Below are 20,966 nucleotides of genomic sequence, written 5' to 3'. Positions count from 1 at the left end.
AGTTTTAAGGTAGAAGTTGAATGTTTCACTGCTTTTTTATGGGGTACAGGATTTTAATGGCAGCTTGCTAAGATTTATAAAAGAATCGGCACTTGCAGGTTTAAGTTGTCATGCTTATTGAACTGTTATGTTTGAATTAGTTTAGCAATGGCAGAGAGGTTTGTTGTATTAACAGTGTGACAACGGAAAGTTTTCACCATCGAGGTGAAAGGAACAGGAACAGTTGCTGTCTTAAACAAATATCCAAAAGTTGACATGCTCTATTCCATGGTTTCTTTTTGTGATCTTATGTTGTTGTAGGAACCCTTACTCAGGTAGCATTAAGGAAATGCTGACCACATTTGGGACAGCAACCTACAAAGTTGGCCTTAAGGTCCATCCTAATGAGCAGGACCCCCGCGTGCCTATCATGTGCTGGGGCAGCTGTGCCTACACTATCCAGTCCATTGGTAAGTCCACCCTAGGGAAAAGCCTGGTCCTGTACACCACTAATCCTAACAGCTGCTGGAGGCAGACATATCCGCCTCTCTTGGTATCAATGTACAGGGTTCAAGGTCTTAAAAGATCAACTTTGGGCTTAGAAAAATATCCCTGACTAATGAGTAATTTTTATTATAATTTGAAAATTAGAATTGTCCCATGTGCTTGAGCACAATTCAAAATTTATTCAACAATAAAATGAATCCTGTACTCTGTGTAATCAGAATCAGTTTTTTTAGGAATTCTAGTCTCAAAGCCTTTTATTTTTTTAGCTTTCCAGAGTTTTTCTTGTCAATAAAAATGTTCAGAAATGGTTAAATACTACTTGCTCTGGAAGCAAGCTAATAATTTACAAGATGCTCTAGCAGATGTATGAGAGCTTATTCTTTTTCAGGTTTGCATTTAAGTCTCCATTTACTATACCTAAGTTTTTATAAAACCTGAACATGTTTGCTGATGTCTGTTTAAACAATGTTCTCATTTTTTCCTAGAGAGATTGTTAGCTGATGAAGAGAAGCCTTTATTTGGAAGTCTGCCTTGCAGACAGGTGAATTTGGACAACTTCTGTTGCAATTACTTTTCATAATCACATTTAAATCCTTAAAAGATTAATTATGATTTTATCTACTATTAAATTATTTCAATGATTCTCAGTCACCTATGCATTCAGAACTCCTTTGCTAAAATGTTAGTCAGGAATGGCAGCATGTTTACGTGCATGAGTTTGTAACATGCAACAACATGAGCATTTAATGCCAATACTGGTGTTAAATTTCATTAATTGGTTACTTATATCATAACCTGTAATATAATCCTCTTCAGGATGACTGTTTGAGATCTTTGACGAGATTTGGGGCTGCATGCTGGACAGTTTCCTCTCTCACTGTGGTGCAGAGCCACTTCCTCAGACTGTTAGCAGGTGGGTTTAATTCTTTATTTTATTGAAATGTGGGAAATGTTATTAAAGCGTTGTGTTATAGGACCGTAAAGTTGTGGATGTGTTCAGTGTACTGAGACAAAATGACTTGAAAATGCAGATCTAAATCTGTTATACCATAAAATATCCCAAGAAACCTTGTTTTAATTTAAAAAAATATATTAGGACTTTAATTCTTTAATTATCTTTTTGTGTCCAGCTCTAGTTCCAGATGATCAGGTGGAGAACATCCCTTGTATTCTTGACATAGACATGCTCCACTTGCTGGTGAGTATGCCACAAAAAAAAATTAAAACCTGATGATTTGAAAAGAACTGTAATATTTCCAGAGCAAACTGTTTCATGTTAAATGTCTTCTTCAGTACATTTTTTTCAGTTTCAGTGACTACTAACCACGAAAGAGGACCTTCTCCTTTGTAACCTTTATGTTCTTATATTCATACTTTCACTTGTATAGTAAGTTTTTTCCTACTTTTGACATTATGGGAGAGTGGCCTATGGTGTTGTGAGTACACTAATGCTGTGTGTGCATGTAGGTCAGTCTAGTGCTGTCGTACCCGGCACTGCACTGCCAGGACTCCTCAGGGCTGAGCTTGGACACGGCGCAGCTGCAAATTTTTCATCTAGTGACTGTGGCACACATTGTCCAGATCTTGTTTACATCTGTGCCAGGTAGGAAAGAATTACTCAGTCGTATGTCATTTGTGAATCTTTCATTGTATGCTGGATCTTTGCAATAACATACACATTACAATAGTTTATCCAGTGTCATTAGTAGTTACAATCATAGGTTGTTTTTATATGGGTTATGCCCTCCCAAATGAAATACCTTTATAATTGTGCAGACTCTTCCTTTTGATTAGTCTCTAGTTAAGCCTGCTGTAGATATTCTTTAAAAATTAGCTTAAATTCTTATTTGATGTTTTTTAGTTTGAGTTTTTTGAGTGCAGAAGACCAAGACTTAGAATACATTGTGCTTAGTGATGAGCAGTGCATGCTTTCATTGTGACATGCCGTGTTCAGCAGAGACATCAATGGACCAGGAGAATGCTTCAGGGGAGGAGGAATCGGCAGCCTGCTTCTTGTACAGTGTTCTCCGGTTGCACTTGGGAAGGTAAGGGCAGCTGTTTAGGGCTCTAATGGGGCTCTTGAATTCTCATTTATTACCCTAATAAATACTCAGTACCTTCTTTTCATTGACTAAGGTCTGTGGTTGGAGGATTGGTTTTTCTTGTCATTCTTGATGTTTTTCCTGCACTTAATGCAGAACCTACGTGCACTTTGACAAAGACCAAGATTAAGGCAATTCTGTAGCTAACACTGAGAATTTAGTTTTACTAAACACTATTGAATGTCTTTATTGGTTGCAGTGCCTTAAGGGAAGACCTCTCAGGCTGGCACCTGTGGCACTGTGTAAAGGCTGGCCTCATGCCATACCTGCGTGGGGCAGCGGTGTTCTTCCATTACCTCAATGGGGTGCCTCCTCCTGTAGAGCTCCAAGGTAATTCTCGTCATACCCGAATAGTGGAATGATGTTCACATGCGTGACTACTGGTAAATCCACAGCAGTCAAATTGCACATAAATGTTGTTTCAGTATATAGATGAAAAACATGATTTAAAGAGGGGGAGGGGGGGGGGAGTTAAAAATCTTAAATAGCAAGTTGCATTTTTTACAAAGGTTCTTCATTAACACTGCTTGTAATTCCTGCTGTTTCCATTTGTGTATCTCCAGTGCTTGGGTCCAGCCAGTTTGAACAGCTGTGTGGGTATCTTTGTCTACCGCCCAACCCCTTCCAGCTCTACCACGCCAACAAGGAACTTTACGACCCTCTCTTGCAGGGGTATGTAAATGCACAGGTCAAGTGTTCTATTGACTTAAATTAGAACTAAGTGATAATTATTTTTTGTATGTTTTTTTTTCCTTTTGTTATTTCTAAAATATAATTAAAACTTTGCCTTTCTAATTGTAGTACATTGTTTTAACCACTCCATCTTTCTCTTAATTCTGTGTCAAAAAAGTGCCAGAAATCACTTACCAATAGTCTGATTTATCCTTCTCTTCCAGGTGGTGCTCTCACTCCAGTATACAAAACTATCTACAAAGCAGCACTCCTCTTATAAGGTTAGCACAGTTAACTGCATTAGGAATTGTTTTTTTGTGGACAGTATTTCAGAAGCTGCTTTTAAATAATATTGGACAGTGTAATGCTATGCATGGACCCTTCAATCCTCCATATTTTTGGAACTGAATAGATAGAGGTAAATACACATGACCATTGACAGGAAAGCCAAGAAGGGTAAAAATAGTAAATTGTGCACCAATTGGAATTCATGGCTGAGGAAACCTCATTTTCAGGGTAAAAGATTATGCATTTTTTCCCTCCTTACCCAGCTACCCCCGTGAGTCTAATCGACTGATAGATCTTCCAGATGATTACAGCTCTCTTATCAATCAGGCATCAAGCTTCACGTAAGTTTTTTTCTGTATTACGCTCTTTTTCCCTGTTGTTTAGGACATCTTAATTTTGAAGGTTCTAAACCAACCTTTCACTATTTCGTCGTAATACAACTGTGTACAGTGCGCAAATCTCGCTGCCTATAAAATAGCAGCCTATACATTTAAGGCTTCTTAAATTGTTTTTGCACAGCTTATTAGAAAAAAAACTTCCTAGTTCTTTTTCCTTCGGGTGTTCATTAAATGCAGACATTTGAATCTTCTTTTACATTGTTTTGACTGAGCCTCAGTTAAGTAATGTATGTGTATGTGTGGTGGTGTTTTGTAGGTGTCCAAAGTCTGGTGGAGACAAGAGCCGAGCACCCACACTGTGTCTGGTGTGTGGCACCATGCTCTGCTCTCAGAGCTATTGCTGCCAGACAGAGTTGGAGGGGGAAGATGTGGGGGCCTGCACAGCTCACACCTTCACCTGTGGAGCTGGAGTCGGCATCTTTCTTAGGTAATACCAGATTCCTGAACCAAACTGTAGAGAGAGCCCGCTAACGTGGACTAGTATTAGACATAAATCAGAGCCTTTAGTGCTGAGTCATCAGTCCATTAAGTCTCTGTTTCTTGAAAGTGACAGACTGTTTTGTTGTTGACCATTTCAGAGTACGGGAGAGCCAGGTGCTGTTCCTTGCTGGTAAGACGAAGGGATGTTTTTACGCCCCGCCTTACCTGGATGACTATGGAGAGACAGATCAGGGACTTAGGTGAGGCTCCTCCTGGCCTTTTCTTTTACATTCCACTAAGTGATATTAAAAACATCTCCTTTCAGAAGGCAAAACAGGCTTGTGAAATGTGTATACATGTGTGCTTACAGGTCCTTGCTTCCACTTAGTACTTTGGTGAATGTTAACTTTTTTCAATATCCACGTTGGATTATGTAATTGTATTGTCTACTTGTGTCATTTTTGTCTCCAAGTATGAATAAGTTTCTCATAGAAATTGGGGAAAAAAATGAAGGTGCAGATAAAAATGAGCAATTCAGCCCTTTTTGCACAAGATAATAGAAGGTCCAGTGTCATCATGAGTTTCTTACTAAACACATTCAGTGAATTAGGAACTACAGCCGTAACGTGTCACTACATTTCCCATCAAGGTTTCTAATTAGGCCAATTGCATCATGCTAGCTCCTCATTTCTGACCTGCTTTCCTTCGCAGACGAGGGAATCCTCTTCATCTCTGCCATGAGCGCTACCGCAAGATCCAGAAGCTGTGGCGGCAGCACAGTATCACAGAAGAAATAGGCCACGCTCAAGAGGCCAACCAGACCCTCGTGGGCATTGACTGGCAGCACTTGTAGGCTGCCCATTGCCCAGTGGAGCCGTTCACTTGGCAGTTGACTGGACTGCCCAGTCTTGCTCAGAGCCAGACAGATAGACGGACTTTGCCCCGTTTAGCCAAGGGGATACTGATGCACAGAGGCCATGGTCACTTGAAAGAGAGGTATTCTTGACAGCCAGGCTCTGCCTCTGCTTCCTGTAGTCCACCCACTTCCCTCAACAACATCTAGGTCTGTGTGTTGATGAATGCAAATAGCATTTCTGTTTGTCTTTGGATTTTGTTTTAAATTCAGGGGGCTGCTCCTTCAGTTTCCATCTTCAACAGTCTTTTTTTATGTAAAAATGTAGTGAAAGAATTTAGCCATGCTATTTGGCATCAGTACAGCAGAGACGAATGGATTAACCTTTATTTCCATAAAAATAATTAATTCATGTTTATTCAAATGGAATATTAAATTATTTTTAATTTAGTATGTTGCTTTTCTGTTGAATTATTTTTAAACTGAACAATATTGATATTGAGCAAGCACAATTTTCTTGTCGCATCTAAACCTAATTCAGATAATACTAGAAAAGCTGACAAGATATCTGTAATTTTGTTTTTCCATTTAGTTCTATAAAGAAACAAAGTATAAAAAATATTCTAATGTTCATGAAAGTGAGCCTAGGCCCTACAGGTCATTCTGCTTAGTATGTTTCTCATTAAAGAGAGCCCTGTAGGTTTGTGAGGCTGAATGTGCATTTCTGCATCAGCAGTATCTAAGAGATGCCTGTTTGTTCTGTGTTCAGAATCTTTGAAACATCAAACTTCATTGGAGGTCTTGTATTTCTTGTTCTTATGAAGAGCATTAAATATCCAACTTTTTTGCATAGTTTTGTAAGACATATTACACAGGCCTCAGCATCACTATATCTACCTAACTGTTCTGCCTGTGATTTACCTTTTATACATTTTTTTTAATGTCATCTATTTTTAATGGACACTTCCCTAAGGAGGTATGTACAGCATAACAGTAATGTGCTGCTAATAAAGCCCACAAAAATACAAAGGGATTTTGTGATGTCTTGAAAATAAAGTACCTGCTGTTAGACTGCAAACGTTTTCACAAATAAGCAAGCTTGAAGAAAAGTCCAATTTTGGAAATGTACTGGTCATTGAATGTAGCTAAAATTACAGGGCTACAGCATACTTTAATGTACTTGCCTATAATGGGGGGGTTGTTTACCATTTAATAGGAGTTTAAGGTGTTTTTTGTTAAGATTAGGAATGCAGCAGTTCACACTATCATGAATTGGCTATAACAATCAGACAGTCTGTGCTAAGTGCAGTTTTACCATTTTTTAGCACCAGGCCTCAGCATTTAACAAATTCAGTAAGTGTTGAATTGTACTGCTAACTCACCCCTACACCTGACCTGAATTCCAAAGGAACTTGTTGATGCTGTCTGTGCTGGTTTCTAAATAACATTTCAAGGGGTTTTTGCAACTTTGCACCAAGCTCAAAAACTACCGTAAACTGGTTCTATCAGAGAAGGATTTAATTGAATTACCTCTGAGAAATGAATCAAGGTGCGGTTTCATTTTATTAAAGGTTACACAACAGAAATGATTTAGAAATGGAGATCATCTGAATTTTTGAGGTCTGTTTGATCTCCAATAGCTAATTCTAATTTAATATTGTGTTTCTAAATATATAAAGCCTTTCTTCCTAAAAATAATTATAAAATTTGCTTAAAGAACCCAATTTCACTTTCTTAATTTCACTGCAACTAAAAAGTGAGAGTAAATAAGGGTCAAGATTTATAAGAACAAATTAATGATCCACTGATTAGTTTATTTCAATTATAGCAGTCCTATGGTAAACAGCACAGAAAGACTGGGTCTATAAGGTGTAGAAACGTTTGCCCATAAATATCGTTTGCAGAATGAGATTTCCTGGGGGAAGTATAACGTTTTAAATGTATGAAAGGTAACAGTCTTCCGTATTTAACTAGAATCTTCTAGTATGTGAAAAACCCGTCTCTGCTTGAGAGTTTGGGAGCTGGAGTAGTTCAAGTAACCAGTGCAATGAAAAGAGTCCAGTTCATGATGACCCTGAGAACATGGAAAATGCTTGTTTGTGTGTGTGGCTTTCTTGAATGTTTACATTTCAGGAGATGATATTGTTTGTAACTTTAGGTATTTAAGTAAATTCATTTTATTGTGCATAGTGATGGGTGATCTCCCACATAAATTGTAAACAACTTTTGTAATGTTTATTTTGTGATTGGATAGGGAAATTATTTAAAGAGCAAATTTTACTCCTACATCTGAAAAGCATGTCTCACATCTTCAACAGATTTCATCCTAGTTTGCAAGTTTGTTTTGTCGGTGTTTATTTTATGAGAAATTCATGTATTTTAAGAGTGTATTCTGGAACAGTTTTCAAAATATTGGTATAGCAGACCTCCATGTTACAATTTTCTCCCCTTTTCAGTTTTCCTACTTTTATTTTGCCCTCTTTATTTCTGAATCATCTTTATAATCCATTTATTAATTAAACTAAAGTGTTGTGCAGTGTGATGGCAGAATAAGATGAGTACCTATGATCAATCTCTAAAATTCCCATTGCTCAAAATGTGTTCTAGGGTCATGGCTTTATTAAGTTTGTCCCCCTGGTCCGCTGTTCTGTATCACTCTTGTACCAACAGCCCATACACATGAGGTTGCCTATTCTATTCTGCTAGAGCAATGTATAAATATATTTTGCCAGCAGTTTAAGTTATGGGACACATCTGAGTGTTTGGGTTGTAAATCAATCTGCAGCTTGAAATTCTACCAGCAACACCTAGCTATATTAACGTACAGTCAGAATCCTCCCACTACTAGCTTAAAGTACAGCTCTTCTTCATTAACTGGGATGTAAATGGGTTAACATTGTATAATGAAGGTTTTCTGTAATATGTTGTTACTTTTCTAGGCAGTGTTTCAGAGGTGGCTCTTCTTCATGTGCCTCAATGTCTCGGTGTGTGAGCAGCCACCCATAATTGTAGTTAAACGTATCCTCCTTGTGTATAGATTTTTTTGTTCTTCCTGCAAGTTTGGTTTGTTAAAGCTATTTATACTTTAAGCTTACACTTCAGGTTGGAACTTCAGCCCTCCTTAAACATCAGACCCAGGAACATGCTGCCTGTATATTTTTTTCCTGCCTTTTTTCATGACCACACTTCTGATCCTGTCACTGTTATTCAGCAGATCCATTTAGTTTTTGCTGACTTGCAGGAATGAGACAAAACTATGAAGAATATGTTCTCTTTACAGACATGAATACTTAGCCTGGTTTTAATTTTTCCCCCATCTTTTTCTAAAATACAACTTTATATTCTGCAGTCTTATTATTCATTTGGCATGTTCCCCTTGTATTGTAACTCGCCCCTTTCCCCAGATGTTCTGTGACATGCTTCCAGTATTGAGGATAAATTATTACATGTAATAAACTGACTTGTTAATATGTGAATTCTTGTATAAATGAGTACACTGTACTATATTGTAAAAAAAATAAAAACAAAACAAAAATGGCTTGGTTAACAAATCTTTTCACGTTCAAATTGTCAAACTTTGCAATTATCCTTGTGTATGTCCTGTTGAGGATTGCATTTGTCTACCGTTATCCCAGTTCTGTTCTAAATCTATCAGCACAATTTTCAGCTAATATATAGGTCATTCAACACCTTTGTGTGTCACCTTCAGAAGCTGATTATGTTAGAGGTGATTGAATAACTGAGCCTCTCCTGACAGACTAACCTAATTTAACTTTCTTACGTAGCCACCAGCTATTCCCCAGGTAGCAGCACTGCTGTAGCTAAAAAAGAGAATTGAGACATAGAAAAGGATCAAGTGATAGTATCTTAAATCACATTTGGTCCAGTTGTCACGAAGGGAAGACGCTTCTTGTGATTCTTTGCAAGCCTATTGTTGGTAGCCTAAAAACGTGGACACCAATATACTTGAAGTCTAAATAGTTAACATAATGGCAAAACTAATTTCATCAAAACAAATTGCAGTGAAACAAAGGGTTTGTAAGTGAAAAACTTCACTGCAATTGTAGCTAAAATAATAATGGTCTAAAGCTTTATTTACTCTGATGCTGTGGGATACAGGCGTGCAGTTGCATGTACTAAGGTTTCCACTGCTGCGTTAAAACAACGGTGTGATTTATCTGTAGCCCCTGTTGTGTTGGCATTGTGCCTGGCACTGATATTGGGACCTACCACAGTGATAATGGATACCCAGTGAGTGTGGCAGTGGGAAGGGCACTGCAGGACGTGCTGTGCAGGATGTACTTCTTTCCCCTTTCAATCCTTTTGCACTGCGTCAGAAAGACAATTATTGTCACTGAGGCTGTTCCTAGGAACCTGTGAAGGTTAAACCCATAAAGAGCATCTAAGCTACTTAGGAGGTCTTATCTCTTTAACTGCTGTTTATGTTCTTTGGGTCAGTGAGAACAGAAAGAGAAAATGGAATCTTATTTCCTTTTTTTGGAAATACTAAAAAATACCTCTCCTCCTCTTTTTTATGTAGGGCAAAATAAATTGCTCTGGTTAAGAAACGAGACCGCAATATAGAAGTATTAAACTTGCATGGTGGCAACAGCTTGACAATATATGTTGTTCTGATGGTAGACTTTGGTTCTATTTAACCTGATAAAGCAGGTCTCTTAGATCTGGATTCCCTAAGGGTCACCTGGACTTTTCTACACACCACTTTGAAATTTAAAAAATCAATGCTTTGAAACAGACATTAATTTTAGCACTTTTCTATTGTTAATAGTAGAGCACTCTGATGAAACCAATGGTGTAAAAGTGAAGATCCAGTAAATCTGTGGTCTTTTCTCTCTGTAGTTGGACCCTGTGGTGTCCAGCCGTTTGGAACTGTACTCCTCTGGCATTCCTTCTCAGCTAACTCTTTCTGATCCCATTTTAAGTCCAGTCCCTGCTGAGGGACCAGAGAGTTTCAAACCAGGAACTTTTAAGGAAGGCCCTAAGCAGAATGTCAGAGGTCCAAAACTTTGTTGCACTGAATGTTTTGCCGTGTCCAGAATAAAACTCCAGTTGCTTAGAAATGTAAGATACCTCAGACTTGGCAAAGGCGAAAGCAAGCATTGGCTGCTGAATTGTATAGCCTCAGAATGCACAGGTTGATTTAACTTAATCTGGTCAAATCTGTGTTCAATTATTAAAATAATAGGTGAATTTAAAGCTCAAATTTGCAGCTTTCTGGCAAAAGGTCTTGGAGCTAACAAATGACGACACTGGCAGTAGACAAGTCACTAGATAGCCTTTGGCTGCATATGAAACTAATGATAGATTTTAATGTCAATTTTTATTATGATGTAATTTATTCTATAGATACAAAGAAAAGCATGTATTAAAAATTTTGGTCACAATTTGGTTTAACGAGTTGCAAAATTACAGTTTATAAACGGATAAATTAGCTGTTAACACATTTATAATGTATTACTGATGGAACAAGCTACCTTCTACAAAACAAATCCAAGGGCTACACTAGAGGGTTAGGGGTGGGGTGTAATTTACACTAGTTAATATATTCATGCTTTATTTATATGTGGACTTTGCAACTCCTAATCCAGTGTTGCGTTTTTTTTACATCTCTAATGTTAACAATAAGAAAGACATTTGTTAAAAAAAGCACTATAGTGCATAAAGTCTTAAGTACTATATTTTTTGCTCAAAAGTTTTTTTTGTTAAGATTGATCTACCTGAATGTTGGTATTGAGACTCAGCTTGCAGGGTATGTGCTCAGTTAGACTGAGGGCGAACCTGCAGACCTGGAAAATCATGTTAGCTTCCAATACCACCTTCACTTCAGCACCGTGCAGCAGAATCAAGATGAAAGGACAGCCTCTTCAGCCTCTTCTGCGTTTTCGTTCATGATAAATGCTGGTAGAGATTCAGATGCCCAAAGCCATTTTATGTTTGCAAGTATCACAGCAACACTCTCTTTTCTGGCTATTCTGCAAAGCAGGCGCTCAGAGTAAGACGAATACGTACAGTACAACCAGTGCACAAAGACCTAAAGCAGCAGGTTAACCACTGTTGTCCAGTCTTGTCAAGCGCTGTGTACGTGAACTCCATGTGTCCTTTTTAAAAAGATTGTGCATTTTCATTTCAGAAAAAAATATCTGGTTTTATGCAAGATGTCTTTAATATTGTGCCTACTTGTAAGCAGCAGAAACCTAACAGCAAATTTGCTTAGTCAGCTGAGACAGGACAGAGACAGTCTTGGGTAAACCTTTATGCACATTATCAAACAGAGAAGAACCAGCTAACTTACTCTGTAGGAATGGACAAGACAGAAGAGTGTTTACGGAAATTTACAATTTACAGGAGTTAACTTTTCAAAGTACAATGGAAGAAAATACAAAGATAAGTTAAATATATATGTTTAAAATATAGCAACAACACATTGTGTTTAGTTGGAAACATGATCCTTAATGTCTATGCACATTTATAAAGAAGCAGTGTTAAAACAGACTCCATGAAATTGGTTCTAGTACCGGCTGTAGCTTCCTCTTGTCCGAACTATCAAATTCCAACATTAATTGCACCCAATTCTAAATCTCTTTGACATCGCCCCTTGTAAAGACGCCAAAATCCTGGCATTGGTCATTGGAAAAAAACGATCTCTGACCCGACAGCCGCAGTTGTGTCAAGGTTGTTGTTGTTTGGCATGTCCTGCTAGCCTCAGCAGTGAAGATCACCCAATGTATCACCTGGGGACTTTTTGAGTTGGCAAGGACAGAGGTTTGACAGCTGCCTGATTCAAGGTGCCACCATGGCACCTATTTCTCTCAGTCCCTGTTCATCCTTCTCTTGATGAGCTTTTAGCTTGATGTCCCTTTACCACTGTATAGCTGAATTCACAGTTTAAAGCAACCTGATCAGCGTGGCCTTAGAAAGTCCCTGAAAGGCAACTCTCACTGTCAGAATGATTCTAATATTAGAAAAAGCCTGATGTGCCCCAAACGTTACACACCACACTTTATCAGTTTTTTTCTTCTAAGGGAAGCTGACTTGATTTCTGTTTTCTCTTCTGTGCAAGGTGCTTTGATATCGGTCAGATTTTTGTGCCTGTGCTTGCACCCAGACCTAAGGTGAACCATTGAAAAACATACCAAGACTGATTTGTGCTGTGGCTTTAAAGGTTATCGGGCACCAGTGGAGAGGGCAAGTACCGAGCTCCAAAGAAGGGTGATGCGAATCGGGTTAAAGATCCTTTTTTTCAGTAGTACTTGAAATGTCAAACTAAAGAGTAAAATATATATATATATATTTTTTTAAAAATGAGGGTAAAATATTATAAGGGTGTAAATAATGGAATGTCTTCCTGCTCTCTGGTTGCAAGATTCCTTATTGCAAAGCAAGACATGAGGCATGAACTCGGAGCTCAGCTGGGGTTGATGTGAGGGGATTTTTCATACGCAATTCAGATGGGTGACATTGGAAGACCGAAATTTACCACACCCATTAACTACCTGAAAAAACGTCATGCTTTTTTTTAAACATGTAAATGTTTTTTTTTTCTTATTTCACATTCCAGACGAAGGATTTTGTTCACTTTGACTGTGCAGTTTTGTCATGTAGGTGTTAGCGAGCGTGCTTTGTTTTTCTGTCTCCCAGCTGGGAGTGGTCTCAGTTGCGGTGGGCAGGGCTCTCTCAGCTCACCGTGGCAACGGCCTGCGCCCCTTCTCCTGCCCCGCCCTCTGCGTCTACCTGGTTGGTCTTCCCTAGGGCCTTGATGCTCTCCATGAAGGAGGAGAGGGTCTCCTTCACACTCTTCTCCAGCAGCCAACCTTCACTCTCGCTCTCGGGGTCTTCTGGGTTTGACAGGGACTCCAGGGAGGTGTGCAGATACCGCAGCCCTACCGTTACCACCATCTGAGAATGCAAGAAGAAGACTTATTGCCTAGGGTATTAGCAAAATACTGCTGTTCATGGTAAGGGTCATGATAGCATGATCTGTAATATGCAAACATCAACCAAGATTTCATGGGGTGTTCCAAAATGTTCCAGATTAAGAGGTCAGTTAAGGAAAAACTGACATATTTCTGCTGTATAATTGAACTGTTTTCCATTGAAATACCAAGCTGATAACTGAAAAAAAACATCTTGGCCTGTCTTAATAATATTTATTAATATTATTCTGCTGCTGTAATCCATGGTACTGGGGTGCTAGGTAGAGGTCTGTAGAGGACTCGAATGGTGCTGATACACAGTCATACCTTTATTACACCATGGCTGTCTTGGGCTTTTTACTGGGGAAACTTGTTGGCGGGTGCCCTAGATTTGTGGGAAATGTTGTGTTGTTCTGTTTCTGATGTGTTCAATTTGCTTAGGGAAAAATTAGGTCTTTCTATTATTTATGTAACTGCAGTGTTCATTCGGTGCCATTTACTGGACTTGGAATTAACCACAGCTCCTGAATATCCTCTGGCATACACATAGGAAAGAAAAGAGGATGGCAGGGTCATACACTCTCATCATTATCTGTCACAATCAGGCCCTTATTCCTATTATTCCAATCCAAAAATGTCAAAGCCAAGTTCCACGTGTTCATTGAACATTAAGAGGGTAAGTGGTCATGCAAAACAGCTTTTATTTCTCCTGGTCACTTCATCTTCATCAGCATGACCACGTCAGGCAGTTTAACCACAGGGACTGATGAAGGCAGGCAGGATCATCATGATCTCTAATGCCCAGGAGTGTCAGTGGTGCTACAATAAACAGTGGTCACATTGTGAGCAGAGTCACCTTCTAAGCAGGACCTCACAGCAGGGCAGGCACTGGGCTCTGTCATCCCCATGACACTTTAGAAAAGATTCACAGCATTTAATACTTTCAATTCCAATATGTGGGGAAGGCTGTGTACTCCAATATGAGGCCCAGTAACCTTCTTAACATGTCATACTGATCTTGAGTTGAAACATTTGAAAGGAAGAAATCTAAGAATCTGATGCTGTTAAATGTGATGCACTTCAATACATTCTATATAGCATTCTTTATGATAAGGCATTCATGATCAGAGACTAAGTTGCCCACTGGTTTAAGTACAGGGACATTACCTGGAGGTACAAGCCTAAATCGACATTGACTCAATCTGTATAGCCCTGAGTATGAAACATAACCTTTGAGCTCTATCCCCTGAATGAGCTACAAAACCCAAAGATAGATCATAGACCTGCAGATGGTGCGGTACTTGATGCCTTAACACTTTGAATAAAATTATCGATTAAGCCACCGCTATTATGATATGCTGCTACTTAAAATAAGTGCATGGCTCTGGTACCCACTCGCAGATCAATCACAATCAAGTGCAATCAAGGGAACTCAGTTCAATTCACTCCAATGCTGTTTGGAATTTCGTGATGTATGTGTTGAATTTATTTCCACAGGCAAGAGTACAAAGAGCTGAAAATATGTGGTCCTATTAATTTTGGGGAAGAAATGACTGCATGAACCAAACCTAAAAGGCATACCATTTAACAACCCAACACTGCCAATGGGTGTGATTTTCCTAGTGGTTTATAGACTTATTCTGAACGTCACTGGAAACTTGGGCAAGAATGCAAACAGTTGTCATGCAGATAAAAACAACAGGCAGCAAGGTCTTTTAGTGTCCTTTCCTCCTTAGCCCTTAATTAATTACCAAAGCCTTTAATTGAACCAATTACTGACTTATTTGGTCTTAGCCAATGAACATTTTGAGACATAAAATCTGCAGGGCTAAAGCTCTCTAGGACCAAGGGTGCAGAATCACTGGACATGTTGCTGATTTTTTTCCTCTCTCACCTCCAGAAGCCAGACCAGCAGAACCATGCTGCCAATGGAGTTCATCAAGCCACCATAATAGCTGAGCAGGGCATCCCGGCAGCCGCGGGTCCAGATGTTGAGCTCCTCGGTGTGGTGGTCGTAGCTGTAGTGCGCAGAGTTGTTGGTCAGCTGCTGCTGGATGCAGGGCCGCGGGGAGCTGGGGTTGCAGCAGCTGAAGGGCACCCCATCCATCAGGTACTTGCCATCCACATTGCTCTGGATCCGGCTGCTCGTGCAAACAGGGAGACGAGAGCAACCGGTCTGTCACAGCCCACAGTCCACCGCGCGCACGCTGTCCAGTGCAGACACCACGGTTTTTACAGCAGCGTGAGCTTAAAAAGCTTGAGCTTTCTTGCAAAAGATTATCTTTTCTATATATTTTTAGGTTTTATGATGTTTTATATATATATATGAAAATTAAAAATAAGTACTGCTTCCTGCATCCTACCCTGAAATGAGCACTGTGATCAGTGGGCTTGTCAAATAAAATGCACACAAGGTCACTATAAAGCCAAGCAATTCATGTAGTGTCAGCAAAGGAACAGGTGCAGGTTCATTCCCTGCTGACAGGTGAAGAAAAGAAAGACTATGTTTCGGTTGTGGAAGAAGGCTCCACAGAGGAAATGTAGTGTTGCTTTTCCTTACCTTTCAGCATGGATACCTGCATCTATTTCTTTGCAGCCTACAATGCCAAGGCAGACTTACATGAGCATGTGTCAAACATAACACAGTATCGGTATTTGCGATGCTGGTATAAGTGTGACATAACTTGTTCATAACATATTTTACAAGGCCTGAAAGAAGATATTTAGTGAGCAAGCTGTGCAGTGGTGCTAAACTGGGCAAGAAGACACAGCTTCACCACATACTTCATCCATTCAATGATCTGTAAAACTGTTCAGCTTTATTGTTCTAATAGTGTACTGTACTTTCTTAAGAATCTATGGTGTAGATAATCGATTATATAATTCAGTCCCTTTCATGCTGCTCAGCCACTGGGCTGCTGGTGAGAGAACTTTTTTCCAGAAGTGGTCTGTATCCTGGCACACCACATATGCATTATATACTGTAATTAGTGATAATCTTTAAATACCTTGAAAACTAGGTCAGCTGGTGGTTTATGCCTTACACATTTCTCTCTCCTACTTATGCTTTTGCATTTGATACAGCTGTAGGCTTAATGACATCTTTATGAAGAAAAATATATTTGCAGAACGGATAGTATATGTCCTGGCTCTGAAAAATTATTACCAAAAAATGTCAACAGTTAAAGCATTTTAGAACCTGTATCTCAGAGTAATTCCTGTTCGGAAATCCAAATTACTACAGATTGTGCATTTTGCTGAACATTATATAAGTCATATAATGTATATCTATACATATAAACACTTATACGTTGGCAGAGTAAAACATGTTTATTGGTGGCACTGATTTAGGCATATTTTGTGACTAAGAAAAGAAGAGCCATTAACCAGTCTGAATACACTGTACAGGCTTCGCTCACAGAACTCTCACACTGTAATGAGCTGTGCTATGTTTAACACTGATTACCTTCCTATTAGATCAGTTTTCTGCAGGCTGACAAACCACTTTGCTGGTACTAAAAGTGTGAGAGAAGGTCGGGTTAATGACAGGGTTTGCCCTGATGATGTGTGAGAATCAGTGTGGCATTAAAGCTGGCTTATGAAAATAGCATCATCATCTGGGTTCAAGGTAAACCAGTAGGACATTATGACATGTCTGTTTTTCATTACCTGATACCCTGCAGATCAGACTTGTGAAACCCTGTTATCAGTTCCTCTCTAGAACCCAACATAAGCTGGTTCCCCTGTTTTCTTTGTTGACAAAGCTTAAATCTGTCATACTCTGCACCCTGGTGATCTTCCTTTGTTTACAATCATAAGCAATTCAGAAAACTGTCAAAGAAGAGACACCTCACTGGTTAATTTTCAATCTCAAATCATGTTTGCAATGGTAAACACTTCAAAATTGCCAAAAGAAGATACCCCTCACTGGTTAAATTTCAATATGAAATCATGTCTGGAGTAGGACATTGACTAACAATAGGTCCTATTAAAATTGAACTTGATTTACTTTCCAGCTTAAAGAAGTGCTTGACTTCTGGTCACGCTACTGTGTTCATTTTATTTGTGACAATACCCTTATGAGGATAAAAGAAAAGATATTTCTGCATTAGGTGGTGTGCCTTTACATTCGGATTTAATTTTATTTATATTTTTATATTTTTAAGTGCAAGATTGAAAGAACAAGTGATGCACAGTATATTATTATTATTGTTACATTGTACCTATCAATGTGCTGTTACTATTTAAACAGACGTGTGAATGAAGTGTGAATGAAAATGTCTTCAATTACACCTACAAATGTACCACTAGTCGTCTTCAGCTGGGATTTATTTCTGTTCTAGGCAGCTGCCTGTGGTCATAGAGAAAAACATTAAGGAGAGATTCAGTGTTGTATCCTCTGATCAAGGCCTGGCCCCTGACTGAGCTTATGCTGCTCAAATACTAACACACCCCTGCTCCTGGCATGCATAGCCCACACCAAAGTTTATATGGTACATCTGTACATTTGTATAATCTTTTAACTGTTTGCTTAGCACACACTTTGCTTTCACAGTGCTAGCATAGGCTTTTCTATGTATTTTCATGTCAAAAAAGCATCACCTTGATTTCCTTGTGCCTTTTTACTTTATACCTTGCATAATACAATGATGGTATTATAATACTATGATAACAATATAACAATATCATACTTTTAGAATGTACTTTTAGCACTCTGTAGGATACATCACAATTATAACCCATCAATACACATACTCGCCAAGGCCACTCAGCTCCATGTTGTGTAAGCAATTAACCAATATATCCAAGGACCTTTTTGTATGTAAGAAAACATAAGGTTTTCTTAGTCATACAGTGTAGTGTAGTACACAGAAAAATATAGGTCGTAAAGCTTTGATCAGAATTTTTCTATAAAGCTTCTGTTGCATATACAGTAGTCATTTTCTTATTAAAATGTTGACATATTGCAGATTATTTTTCTTTAGAGTACTAAATGAAGCAAGGATTGTCAAATTACTATTGATATCAACTATAATAAATGCTCATTGAACTGTTTAGCTGAAGCTACATACTGCTTTCCACAAGTAACATCATGTGATAATGTAAAGTATAAACTAAGTATTATAATTTGTAAATTCCATATTTGCTATTTAGTTTTCCAAAGCTCATGAAATAACGCATTTAAAAAATTTAATTGCCATGTTGTTTTACCAAAAAGGGTTTTATATTTCCTAGTCTTCAGTATTATTCATGTTCACTTCAGTTAACTAAAGAACCTTACTTTCAGAAAGATTGTACCAGTCCTTATCCTAGTCATGTTTTATAGTAAAATGCAGACATGCACAATTTTTAATCCAAAAAGACACCTGTGTTTCCCACACTTCTGTTCCTCCAGCCCTGTGAGACGGCCCTCTCAATGTATGTAAAGAATTTCTCCAGCGATCATGAGCAGACACATAGCCAAGGCCATGCCGAGCTACCCAGGTCTGTAAACCCCAGGAATGTCCTCCTGGCACTGTAGCTCCCACATATCCAATTGCTAATCTGGATGCAGCTTTCCTTTTGACTTATTGGAAATTTTACTGCTAGTTAATAATACTATGATACACCAATCCTTTATATAATCATCTGTGTAGTTAACAAAATCAACATTAAATCAGTCAATATCTAATTACGTTTAACTTGCCATACATGCAACTATCTGTTGATGGTGCGGGATGTCCAGAAACCCACTGCAGAATGCTGCCTTCAGCATTCTGAGACAAATAAAGATCTCTCTATCAGGTCTTAGTGAGACACCTGCCATAGCTTCTACTAATAAATTGCAAATTAAAATATTAATGGTGTGCTGTCGGGAAATGAGTCATAATGGTTTCAAAACATCATTGGTCTCCTTTTTGTGGTGCAGTAATAAAGTAAAAATGAGGAAAGGATATTGTGTGCAGCTGCTTCTTTATCTGATCTGCTAGATTATGCCTTGCTACATCTCAGATCTGCTCTATCATGAGAACTGCTTCCTGAATTGTAACACTGAATCACTTTTTTATCAAGAAAACTTTTGTTCTCCTTTTCTAATATCGTGTCACTACACATGACTTTTTTCTGCTGGCTGATCATCTTTCTCTCATGCACAAAATGTATTCTTCACAGCCCCCACAGGAATATTTTATGGCATTTGGAAATAACCCCGAACAGCGAGGTGAATGGACAGGTGAAAAAAAACAGACTACACTCACTCCTTGACCTCCTTGGAGCTGAAGTCCAGGTAGCGGTTGCTGATCCACTGGATCTCGAACCAGTCCTTGTAGTTGTTATTCCCACAGCAGCGGAATTCGATCTGCAACATATCCAGGCTCTTCTTCATGTAGCAGCGACCAGGCGTGTCTGTGTCCTTGTAGTATTTCATCCCATTCTTCAGCCCCTGGGCCAGGGTGTTCTCCAGAGCCAGCCGCATAGTGAAACACATTATGGCCGTTAAAAACAGAACCATGTTGAAGAAGAAGCAAACAGCCAGGTAGAGCTTTAGGAAAGCTTTCCATTTGCTGAACTTGGTCGGGTCCAGAGAGTCATAACAGATCTTGCCCCCTAAGACGTTCGTAGCAGAAACAAGGATCCCCACCACAATAAGGGAGTTGGGGACAAAGTGGCTCTCTGAGTCATCCATCATTTCACTCCTCTTGCGGAGCTCAACTTTGAAAAACAGTCCCATGCTGAAGACCAGGACTCCGGCCATCACTGAGAACCAGTTCATCAGCCATAGTCCCTGTGCCAATTTCACCCGCTTCTTCTGATCAAACTTCACTTTCATGATAGCCATTCTGACGGATTTGTTTTTTTTTGTTTCAGCAGAAGCTGCTTGTAGTTTTTTTTTCTTTTCTTCTGAAGTAAACACTAGGCTCTTGGGTCCGTAGATCTTATTGCTGAAAAGCAAAAGAACCGAAGCAACAGTAACAGTGTTCAACTTTATGAAGAAATTTGTAATCCATTCCAGGAAGGAGCTGCCAAGGGCAATACTTTGGTTAGAATCCTCTTCCCCACAGCCATTCTGACCACCCAAATAATAGCAACGCCTGGAGCGCAGACAGCTGATAATTTTTGCCCCCCTCCCCCACAGGTTATGATGTTTTTACAAAAATTAACATAAACGCCTGGCAAGTGGGCACTACAGGTATTTCTGGTGGTCCTTTTCCAGCAAAGGGAGGAGGATTGCCTAGGACCCAAATGATTAAACCTGAAGTTACAGTACGTCAGGCTAAAACCTCTAAGCAGACTTATCCCATTTGCAGAAATCCCTGGCAGTGGATGAGCCAAGGAAATAATCCACTGTCTTACTATTTAATTGGTTTGAAAGCTCACGTGGTTGGCTTGTCCGTGTTGTAGGCAAGGGAGCTAGGTTCCCCGAGCTGGCCAGGACAACTTCCATTTACGTGTTGGATGTGAATGTCATACGAAGAATCTGGGGGATTGAATGCGTGTGGAACTCCATCTCTAACTCGCCAAGCGGGACAACGAGAAAGGGAGTTTGGAAGCTGGCAAAAGCCTTTGGAGACACAAACAGCTAGAATATGTGAATTGTGCATCTTTTTTACACCCCCCCCTCCCAATGACCCAGTTACGCTGGCTGGTGAAGACTAGTAACTAGTTAATGCACTATAATTTGATCTGAAAAACTGTACGTTCATTGCAGGACATCCATTTGTGAGACTTCAATACCACTACTAAGGTTGAAAGCTATAGATTTGCATTACCTGTAGTTTCACAGCATTACAAACTGACAAATTAACTGGAGCCACAGGTTACGTACATTATACTG

General features: G+C 39.2%; 2 protein-coding genes across 3 annotated transcripts in view; one reads left to right on the top strand and one right to left on the bottom strand.

Moving 5' to 3' along the window:
- The window catches only part of ubr2 (ubiquitin protein ligase E3 component n-recognin 2), a 32,642-nt gene extending 23,886 nt beyond the window's left edge, over positions 1-8,756 (top strand). For both annotated transcript variants that reach the window (XM_088934057.1, XM_088934058.1), the window contains exons 35-47: positions 301-449; positions 972-1,027; positions 1,303-1,399; positions 1,617-1,684; positions 1,954-2,089; positions 2,441-2,531; positions 2,788-2,918; positions 3,152-3,260; positions 3,485-3,541; positions 3,812-3,889; positions 4,203-4,373; positions 4,525-4,626; positions 5,078-8,756. In XM_088934057.1, the coding sequence (XP_088790183.1) occupies positions 301-449; positions 972-1,027; positions 1,303-1,399; positions 1,617-1,684; positions 1,954-2,089; positions 2,441-2,531; positions 2,788-2,918; positions 3,152-3,260; positions 3,485-3,541; positions 3,812-3,889; positions 4,203-4,373; positions 4,525-4,626; positions 5,078-5,219 (1,387 nt within the window). In that variant the 3' untranslated portion in view covers positions 5,220-8,756. The remainder of the gene's footprint in view (positions 1-300; positions 450-971; positions 1,028-1,302; positions 1,400-1,616; positions 1,685-1,953; positions 2,090-2,440; positions 2,532-2,787; positions 2,919-3,151; positions 3,261-3,484; positions 3,542-3,811; positions 3,890-4,202; positions 4,374-4,524; positions 4,627-5,077) is intronic.
- A 2,722-nt stretch (positions 8,757-11,478) lies between these two features.
- On the bottom strand, positions 11,479-20,276 carry LOC148820168 (peripherin-2-like). The gene is made up of 3 exons (XM_088934006.1): positions 19,390-20,276; positions 15,048-15,294; positions 11,479-13,136 (listed from the first exon to the last, which is right to left on the bottom strand). Exons 1-3 carry the CDS (start codon positions 19,968-19,970, stop codon positions 12,915-12,917), a joined length of 1,050 nt encoding a protein of 349 aa, XP_088790132.1. The 5' UTR covers positions 19,971-20,276; the 3' UTR covers positions 11,479-12,914.
- Between the last annotated feature and the right edge of the window lie 690 nt (positions 20,277-20,966).

The sequence above is a fragment of the Atractosteus spatula genome, chromosome 15, assembly GCF_055471065.1.
Source record: "Atractosteus spatula isolate fAtrSpa1 chromosome 15, fAtrSpa1.hap1, whole genome shotgun sequence".
Classification (NCBI taxonomy): Eukaryota; Metazoa; Chordata; class Actinopteri; order Semionotiformes; family Lepisosteidae; genus Atractosteus; species Atractosteus spatula.
Note: the sequence above shows the minus strand (reverse complement) of the source record. Positions and strands in the feature narration are given on the sequence as shown.

What these genes read in the sequence shown, in the direction of transcription:
- LOC148820168 (XM_088934006.1), bottom strand. Translation starts at nt 19,970, where the DNA reads ATGGCTATCATGAAAGTGAAGTTTGATCAGAAGAAGCGGGTGAAATTG. An exon ending in AGCTCCAAGGAGGTCAAGGA is followed by an intron (nt 15,295 to 19,389) that starts GTGAGTGTAGTC and finishes TTGCACGAGCAG; the next exon opens with CCGGATCCAGAGCAATGTGG. An exon ending in TGCTGGTCTGGCTTCTGGAG is followed by an intron (nt 13,137 to 15,047) that starts GTGAGAGAGGAA and finishes TTGCATTCTCAG; the next exon opens with ATGGTGGTAACGGTAGGGCT.